Below are 8,823 nucleotides of genomic sequence, written 5' to 3'. Positions count from 1 at the left end.
CAGTAGAGGTCCAGAGAGAGTACAGAAGACTCAACAGATGAGTGTATAGGAAAAGGCATTACAGGTGTCCTGATGGAGGTACTAATGTTGTATTTTACCAGTGTGTGCTTGGCACTAACTGCCATGAGTGGCTTGTGATAGTTTGAGCAAGTGAGTTCACCTAATGATGTGCTTTATTTGACATTAGCCTAGATGCTAATTAGCAGTAGCTAATCACCAATGTTGATCACTAAAGTCGACTGTGGTAGTACACCTAGCGGGAGGTGCTACGAGCTCACATGGCTTGTAGCTGTGCAAGAGAGCAAGCTTGGGTGAGCTAGCGGGGAATATCTCCTGCTGCAGTAGCCTTAAAAAAAAGAATATTGTTCGTTCTCCTGCCAGGTAAAAATCTTTTTCGTATGTATATTATACTATTCCATGTGTTATCATGTGTTTGCTATGATGTGATGTGTAGTAATGGTTATTTAGGTGCTAATCGCTAATTGGGGATAAGCTAGCAAGCTTGACAATTAGCCATCATGCTAAGCGGACGTTGGTAGCCAAGTTCATATGTCACTGAGGGGCTAAGAGCTCACATGGCTTGTAGCTGTGCCAGAGAACAAGCTTGGGTGAGCTAGCGGGGAATATCTCCTTCTGCAGTATCCTTAAAAAAAGACTATTGTTCGTTCTCCTGCCAGACGCCTCACTGCTGTGCTGCCTTACTGCTGTGCTGCCTTACTGCTGTGCTGCCTTACTACTGTGCTGTCTCGCTGGTGCCATTAAAGGACCGGCGGCTGCCATCCATTCATCCATCCGGACCTCGATTATTTGGACTGAAGTACTCACACACACGCCCGCATTCAGTGCCATACACTCTCTTTATTTTGCTGGCCAGCTAACACCATTGGTTTTTTTTTTCTTTTTGCATTCACAAAGACTATCCAAAGACATTTTGGTTATTGTCAAATAGACACTCTCTGATCATGGACTGAGGAGGTTGTGGTGTTACAACCCCAGGACTGAGGAAAAAGACCCATTACACACATGAGCAGCGCATTGATAGTGTTTGAATGCGACTGTATGCTTACATGCTTCTTGCAAGCAAGATGTGTACAGAATAACTGTAGTGGTAGTGTAGCTTAACATTGGCAGTGAGATGAAGGTTTATGCAGACATTTGTGGTTAGGTGGTGCATGATAATGTCTCCTGGCAAGAGTATGTAGGCAGTTCCTAGAGGATGAAGGAATTGATACTACTGACTGGCATCCACGCTCGCCTGACCTAAATCCAATAGAAAACCTCTGGGACATCATGTTTTGCTCCCCAAAAATTTCAGGAGTTCAGTGAAACTCTGGTCAGGATCTGGGAGGAGACAATCCTTGACGCCACGTGTCATGTCATAAGGATCATGCCCCAAAGTTATCAGGCATGCATACAAACATGTGGGGGCCATACAAACTACTGAGTACCATTTTGAGTTGCTGCAATGACCAATTTCAGCAAATTGATCTAGCCTGCTGCATCAGCGTTTCAGTTTAATTTCTTGGTGACTCTGAATTAGGTTGATTATTTTAATTACCATCAACTGATGTAGAATCCTTTTGTTCCTAACTCATTACCCGTTCCATATCAGTATGGATATCCAGCATGATGTTTATTTCCAAATGAGATCTGATGTTTTCAAAGAGTTCCTCTAATTAATTTATGAGCAGTGTATCAAATACCCCAATACCTTCATCTGCATACTGTATGTATTTTACTGCTACTTCCGTATTTTACTTTATTTTTATTGTTAATGTTTTTTAATGCCCTATTTAACATCGTTACTTTATTTCCTCTTTCAAAAATTGTGTTTTAAGTTTCACTGCAACAATATAATTATTCACTGAGTTACTTACCATAATTAATTTGACTTGAAAATATTTAAAATACTGTACATTATTTCTGTTCATATATAAGTGAACTGCAAATATATTTTAATATTAAAATTTACATTAATTAATAACAGAGCATGTTTGCAATTACTTTATTTATACATATTTATATAATAATGTCTATCTTTGCTAAAAAAAGGAACACTTTTTACAATACATTTTCAAAGCATAATACTGGTCTTGTTCAATAGGGGGCGCCATAGAGCGAACAAATGACTACACACAGTTCCAGAACACCCAACCTAATGGGGACTGCAATACCGCTGTGTGACCATTAGGGTCACATGAATTCACACACACACACATTTTGTCTGGAAATTGACCACATGGGGACCTACTTAGAAAACTTCACCAGCCATCTTTAAATACTGTTTTAGAGCTATTGGTGGGCCTGTGCCCGTGGGGACCTCACTTGAGGTCCCCACGGTAAAATGAGTCCCCACGGGTCAGTGTGTAGTTAGGGTCAAGTCCCCACCAGGTATGAATAACGAGAACACACACACACACACACACACACACACACACACACACACACACACACACTCTAGCTGGCTAACTGTCCGTAAGTTTGCTGTTACTTTACAAAACAAATGTAAGTTATTTATATCTTTGCTTTGAATCATTGGATCATTTCCTGCTAGACACAGTGTAGTTTCATATTAAACACAAGTTACTAAGAAGAGTTATGTTAGCCAGTGAAGTAATTTGGCCTGCTATATAACTTTAATTTCTGCTGCGATGCAATTATGCTAAGGTATAGTTAGCCAGCTACATGTAACTTAGCTACGGTGCATTCATGTGGTGGTGGTTAATTTATAAAGTTAGCTGATAACTTTAAAAAACAACCACCAAATCTCAAGCACAGTGGTAAAAGTTTCACATTGTGGGGATGTGGTTTTCCCCTCTCACTCAGATGGGCTTCATTGGATTAAAGTTGTTTTTTTTCCTTTCCAGTTTATGCTAGCTAATTTTAGCTTGCCTATAATAAATTCCTTGATATGCAGTGTAGCAGCTGGCTTGGCTTACCTAAGGCACATCAGTGTTTGTTAGCCTATCCTAATGCACCTGACCTCATAACACTCCTGAACTCAAACACCATAATTTAGTGGTGAACAAGGTAAATTGTTCCCTACTGCAAACCATTAATTTCAATTGCATGTCATAAATTATAATAAATCATAAATAAATACCATAAATAAGTATTCAGGACCAGAATGACCTTTGCTTCCTTCTTTGCTCCCACATGCTGATTTACATATTGGGTGAGATGTGACACACAGCTGTTATACAGTGCCACTAAAGAACTTTTTTCTGATGTCAGTCTGACTCACTGAGAGTGCTCTTGCATATGGACTATAATGTGCTGTTTGCTAGACATCTGAGAGAAAGGACACATGAACACCTAACGATTTTCATACCTGCTCATCTTTGGGGTTTTCTTTTATTGTTTTTTTTTTTTTTGTGAGTAACAAAAACTATAAACAGGAACACAACGAGTCTTTATCAACCCCCAAACTGAAACTGATAATATGTCTGGCCTTCAAAGGACTTACACAGTTACAGTCTCAGTCTGTAAGAGCACCAGCGTGTATTCATTGTTGCAAAAGCCTCGAGGAGCTCAAGTTTTATATTAATTCAGTCAAATATGCCCCCCCTCCCCATCACTGACCCAGTCCTGTCTCTCTCTCTGTCTTTCAGACAAACTTAGACTATGTGAACAGTGTAGCAGAGACCATCATGAAGAAGTAAGTGAGCTAGATTGCCTCCCATGGGGCAGTTTCTCTGTTGTATCAGTGTTCACGTTAGACTTAAGTTTCATGCTCTTTATTGCTTGCAGCACCAGCAGCAGACTGCTGTTTCTGTCTGTAAGTGTATAAAAATAAGATGTTTATTATTACAGTAGGATTGTATTGCATGTGGGCATTCACCAATCTATTTTTCTTTAGTCAGCCATGGACTAACTATGGCTGATGGTCATATGTGTGAGATTTGTCTACTGGGGAAGTATTTCTCTTTATGTGCAACTTCAACATGGAAATGGTCTGTTTTATGTATCGCTTTACAAATAAAGGAAAAGTTAGGCAGCTACATTTCCATTTCTCTTCTTTGAGATTCAACCACAGATTAAAAGAAATAAACCTGAGATAACAGGGGTAATCTGTAAGCATAAAACTACACATTGGCATGTAATTTTATGCAAAGAGAACACAAGAAATGTCCAAATCTTAAATGACTGTATCACTGGAGTGTATAAAACTTATCTTCATACATTCATTCATTTTTTTGAACTCAATTAGATGTTCTGGTAAAATGGAACTGGAAACGCCTGATTACATTTCTGTTTACGCAAATGCTTCAGTGTAGTCTATGTGCACTGATGCTTTACATTAGCCTCTACTACATGCTAACAAAAGCTGTCACAAAACAGGTTTTTAATGTTGTTGCTGCTCTTCCTCCCGGCAACGGGAAAGTGTGAAAGTTGGTTCCCAGCATATGTTTTCAGGAATTTGTTCTCTGATTAACCTAAACGCCTGTTGGTCAAATACAATGTTTGATCTGTGATTTAGGAAGAACTTTTCAGGACAGCTAGGTAAAGTGTGAGAATGAAACGCCCTACAGTTCATAAGACTTGTTATTACATATTTTGTTAGCATACACATAACTGTTTGATTAACCTCTAAATACTAACAAAGAATGTCTATTATTTCCTTTGTATCTTGATGTTGATCTCTGCAGTTAACTAGCTCATTCTTTGCAGTTTTCCCAAGGAGGTGCAGTCTGGATTGCTGGAGGTCATCTCTCCTTCACAGTATTACTACCCTGACTTCGCCAGCCTTAAGGAGACTTTTGGAGACTCCAAAGAAAGAGTCAAGTACGGTGCATATACAAAATCACATGATGCAGTCTCGAAATGCTACAAATGTTTTGTCAGTGATGGTAATTCTGAAGTGTTTTTTACCGTATTTTTCGGACCATAAGGCGCACCAGATTATACATTACAGAATCCTGCCATGCAATTGCATTTGTCCATAACCATCGGGAACCTTCGCATTAACATTTTTGTCGAGTGGGGAAAAAAAGTTAGCGTTCATCCTCCAGCTTCACTGTGTTTATGTTATGCTAGCATAGCTGTGTCGCCAGCGATCACGTAGCACAACATTATATACCAGGTAGCCGAACTTTAGTAATGCTACAAACGTCACTGCTGTTTAGTTTCATTTATGTTGGAAGTGATAGCAGAGCTGTACGTTTGAATTTTCTCACAAATCTGTCAGTCAGAACATGCTATATCATGTTTAGGTGGAAGCTAGCGAGCTAACTTCCTGCTAACTTCTAACTCCGTTAAATTTAATACATTCTGTGTTCATGGATGCCTGGATGTTAAACTTAATTGTTACACCTGGTAAAGCAGGAACGCTGATCATTTTATTAAAGATGAAAGAATTTAGACAGTTTTTAACTCTCAGTGATGCTGCAGTGTTTGTTTGACTTTGGGACCTGAGGATGACGGAGTTTAGGACCCAGATTACTGCGCGAGGCTCCTGCCTATGGTAGCCGTAATGCTCCAACAATCCATCAAGTTGTGCGGCTTCGTAGCAACCAAAGTCGTACTAAAACATTTTTTGACAGATTTTTGAGCACCATGTACCACATAAAATCGGTTCAAGGTCAGTAAGCACAACCAGAATTCATACATAAGACGCATCAGATTATAGGGCGCACTGTTGATTTTGGAGAATATTAAAGGATTTTTAAGAGCGCCTTATAGTGCAGAAAATAGAGTAGGTGCTGCTGCAGTGGCACAGAGGACACAAAACCAACATATACACTACATAACCTAATAAATAAATGATGAAGAGTAGGAGACTTATAATGTGTTTGGTGTGTTAAACAATAAACTGTTATTTATTGAATGCAGAGTGGTGTATAAACACACAGTGAGTACCAAAACCAAAAAGGTGAGTGAATTTCTGCTCGGGTTATATTTGTGCTTCTTGTTTGATTTTAGATGGCGAACAAAACAGAATCTGGACTTCAGCTTCCTCATGCTCTACGCTCAAGACAAAGGAACGTTTTATGTTCAGGTTAGGGTCAGACTTTAGTTATTATTTATTAAACACCTTATTTCTATTGTGTTTTGCATATCATGTTTCAGGAAAGTTATTTTTAGCACCATTTATTTGTTTGTGATATCAGCCAGAGTAGCTTTGTATGTTATAATTCTTCCTTATATATCTTTCGCTTTCACATTGCTTGTCTGGGTAGGGGCACTGCAGATGAGCTCAGACTATAAATGCTTACAGAAGACCCAAAGATGACATCACAGAAATGTGAAATACAAAAGTCTGAAATGATAGCCTGTTGTAAACTCTTTCTCCTTTTCACCAGGAGTGGTCTGATTGGGCTGTAGCTGTGCTTATGTTTAAACTTTTTATAAATAGTGTCTACTTCCTGACACGTCTGTTTTTAACAAGCTAAGCAGATCTAAAATGTGTGGTCGAATGCCTAAGTGCAGCACAGAGTCCTGTTACGTTTAGGATAACTAAGAAAAAGGATAAAGGAGCAAATTATTATTTGTTGTCTGTTGATTTCCAGTTAGAGGATGATGTTGTTGCTAAGTCGGGCTACTATGACGAGATGAAGGCCTACGCCACAAACGAAGCTTCAAAGCCATGGCTCTACCTTGAGTTCTCCCAGCTTGGATTTATAGGTGTGCTTTTGTGTAAAATACTGAAGTAATTTTTGTGTGTGTGTGTGTGGATTTTTTTAGGTAATATTACACGAATGCATTTGTGTGTATGTGTGATTCTCCAGGCAAGTTGTTTCGCACCCGGGACCTCCCAATGATCGCCGAGTTCTTCCTCATGTTTCACAGAGACAAACCTATTGACTGGCTGCTGGATCACATTCTGTGGGTGAAGGTTTGCAACCCCGAGAAAGATGATGTAAGTCAGTTATATCAAGAGTCAAGAAATGCAAAGTATAGATTCATTTGTGTTTTGGGAAAGAGTCAGACCACTTCATTATTTTTTTTTACACACTTTGCTGTTTGTTACAGCCCTACAAATAAGAAAAAACACGTTGTTGTTGAGGATTTTTGTTAAAATGGAGCATAAATCTCTAAATAAATCTGTGGTTAAATAGATCTGGGACTCAGACTCTACACACTCTATGTAGATGACACCTCTTGTCTATACAAAGCATGGTATTTCCAGTACTGAGAAAGCATTGAACAGTACATTTTTTCCTATTGCTTGTTTTTTGTTGTTGTTGTTGTAAAGAGCAGCTTTTACAGTGCGTTTCAAACTCACATGTTCTCATATTGTATATAGAAACACTGCACAGAGCAGAAGGCACTACTCAAGCAGAGGTACAAGCCTTCCCTCTTTCAGCATGTTGGTCTCCACTCTTCTCTGCCCGGGAAACTGCAGCATCTGAAGGTGAGAGTTCTGTTGGGGTTTGAATATATAATCCGAATGCGTATTTGCTGATTATATTGTTTTAATATAAGAGAGGCCTAACTCTGAGTACAGTCTGTGCCAAAAAGCACTGACAGGGAACTGCATGCTTTTGCAGAGCAAGCTTTTGCAGCCGGAAAGTGAAACTAAGCAGAGTCTTTGATTGAAACTTATAGTGGTGTGATGTAGAGAGCAAGTATATAAATACCTCCGTTTGTGCTTCAGACCTGGGGTTGTGTGTTTTGTGTTCAGGTCTCCATATCAAGGATATGTAAAATAGAGATCATTTTTAAAGTAAAAGGACCACTTCTGAGCTGTGTCTTTCTTGGCCGTAAAGAATACAAAAGAACCGGATTTAATAGTTCAAATTCAAATTCAAATTTTATTTGTCACATACACAGTCATACACAGTACGATATGCAGTGAAATGCTTGGACAACTGCTCGTGACCTAAAGAAGAAAAAAAAAAGTTCCTTTGACTCCCAGGAAACGTGTTTCATGATGGATATGAAGGTTTATCTGTCAGAGCCATTGGGGATATTTGGTGAAAACAAAACGCAGTGCATCCACATGTATTCCTCATACCATCTGTGAAGCCACCAAGTTGACCATGAACTCCTCCCTATACCAAAGTCTATTCCAATTGAATGTAAGGCCAGATGTAAAGATAACACCTGGGCTAATTTGGGTAATGCAACAGGACAACGGCACCAAGCACAGAAACAAACTGAAGGGCTGAAAAAGAAAAGATTCAGGGTGTTGGAATCAGTGTTGGTCAAGTTACTTGAAAAAAGTAATCAGTAACTAATTACTGATTACTTCCCCAAAAAAGTAATCCCGTTACTTTACTGATTACTTATTTTCAAAAGTAATTAATTACTTAGTTACTTAGTTACTTTTTAAAAACACGATTTACAACCTGAAGAGGTGATAAAGTGATAGATCTTTCAGCCCAATTCTACTTTTTCTGCATAATCCATCATACAAAATGTAATCAGATGGAAAAGTCTCTTTTTAAAACTTGTTTTATTAGTTTTAATCTTTTAACTTTATGCATCAAGCAAAGATTTAATTATATGCAACATTCTCTGACTGGAAGAAATTAGTTTAACATTTAAACCTATTTTCTGCACATTCCAGCACATAAAATAAAATATTTTGTGTGTTTACACTCAGTCTTTCAAATAGATGCAAGTAAAACACAGCAGAAAATAAATAAAGTCAAAGACTCAGCGGTCCTGTTGCTCTATTTTCATCTGTAAAGCAGGAGTGCGGTAGGCGGAGGTTTACCCTGGTGCAGGTGTGCTGCGGTCAGTGGAAGAATCTGTGAGTTTCTCTGTGAGTTTCCCATTACGTCGTAGCTACTCGGTGCTTGTTTGGAAGTTTAGGGTTTTTTCACGGTTCGGTTCGATACTTTGGTGTCACGGTTCGATATTTTTTCGATACAAAAA

The 8,823-nt window shown here is 38.8% G+C and overlaps 1 protein-coding gene across 1 annotated transcript in view; it reads left to right on the top strand.

Moving 5' to 3' along the window:
* zgc:154054 (Alpha-1,3-mannosyl-glycoprotein 4-beta-N-acetylglucosaminyltransferase B-like) overlaps nucleotides 1-8,823 on the top strand; it is a 57,024-nt gene that overhangs the window by 28,768 nt on the left and 19,433 nt on the right. The window contains exons 5-10 of the mRNA XM_024800664.2: nucleotides 3,612-3,658; nucleotides 4,672-4,785; nucleotides 5,923-5,998; nucleotides 6,510-6,624; nucleotides 6,729-6,859; nucleotides 7,247-7,354. Of these exons, the coding sequence (XP_024656432.1) occupies nucleotides 3,612-3,658; nucleotides 4,672-4,785; nucleotides 5,923-5,998; nucleotides 6,510-6,624; nucleotides 6,729-6,859; nucleotides 7,247-7,354 (591 nt within the window). The remainder of the gene's footprint in view (nucleotides 1-3,611; nucleotides 3,659-4,671; nucleotides 4,786-5,922; nucleotides 5,999-6,509; nucleotides 6,625-6,728; nucleotides 6,860-7,246; nucleotides 7,355-8,823) is intronic.

Source organism: Maylandia zebra, linkage group LG2 (genome assembly GCF_041146795.1).
Source record: "Maylandia zebra isolate NMK-2024a linkage group LG2, Mzebra_GT3a, whole genome shotgun sequence".
Lineage (NCBI taxonomy): Eukaryota > Metazoa > Chordata > Actinopteri > Cichliformes > Cichlidae > Maylandia > Maylandia zebra.
This window is presented reverse-complemented; position numbering and strand designations above follow the sequence as displayed.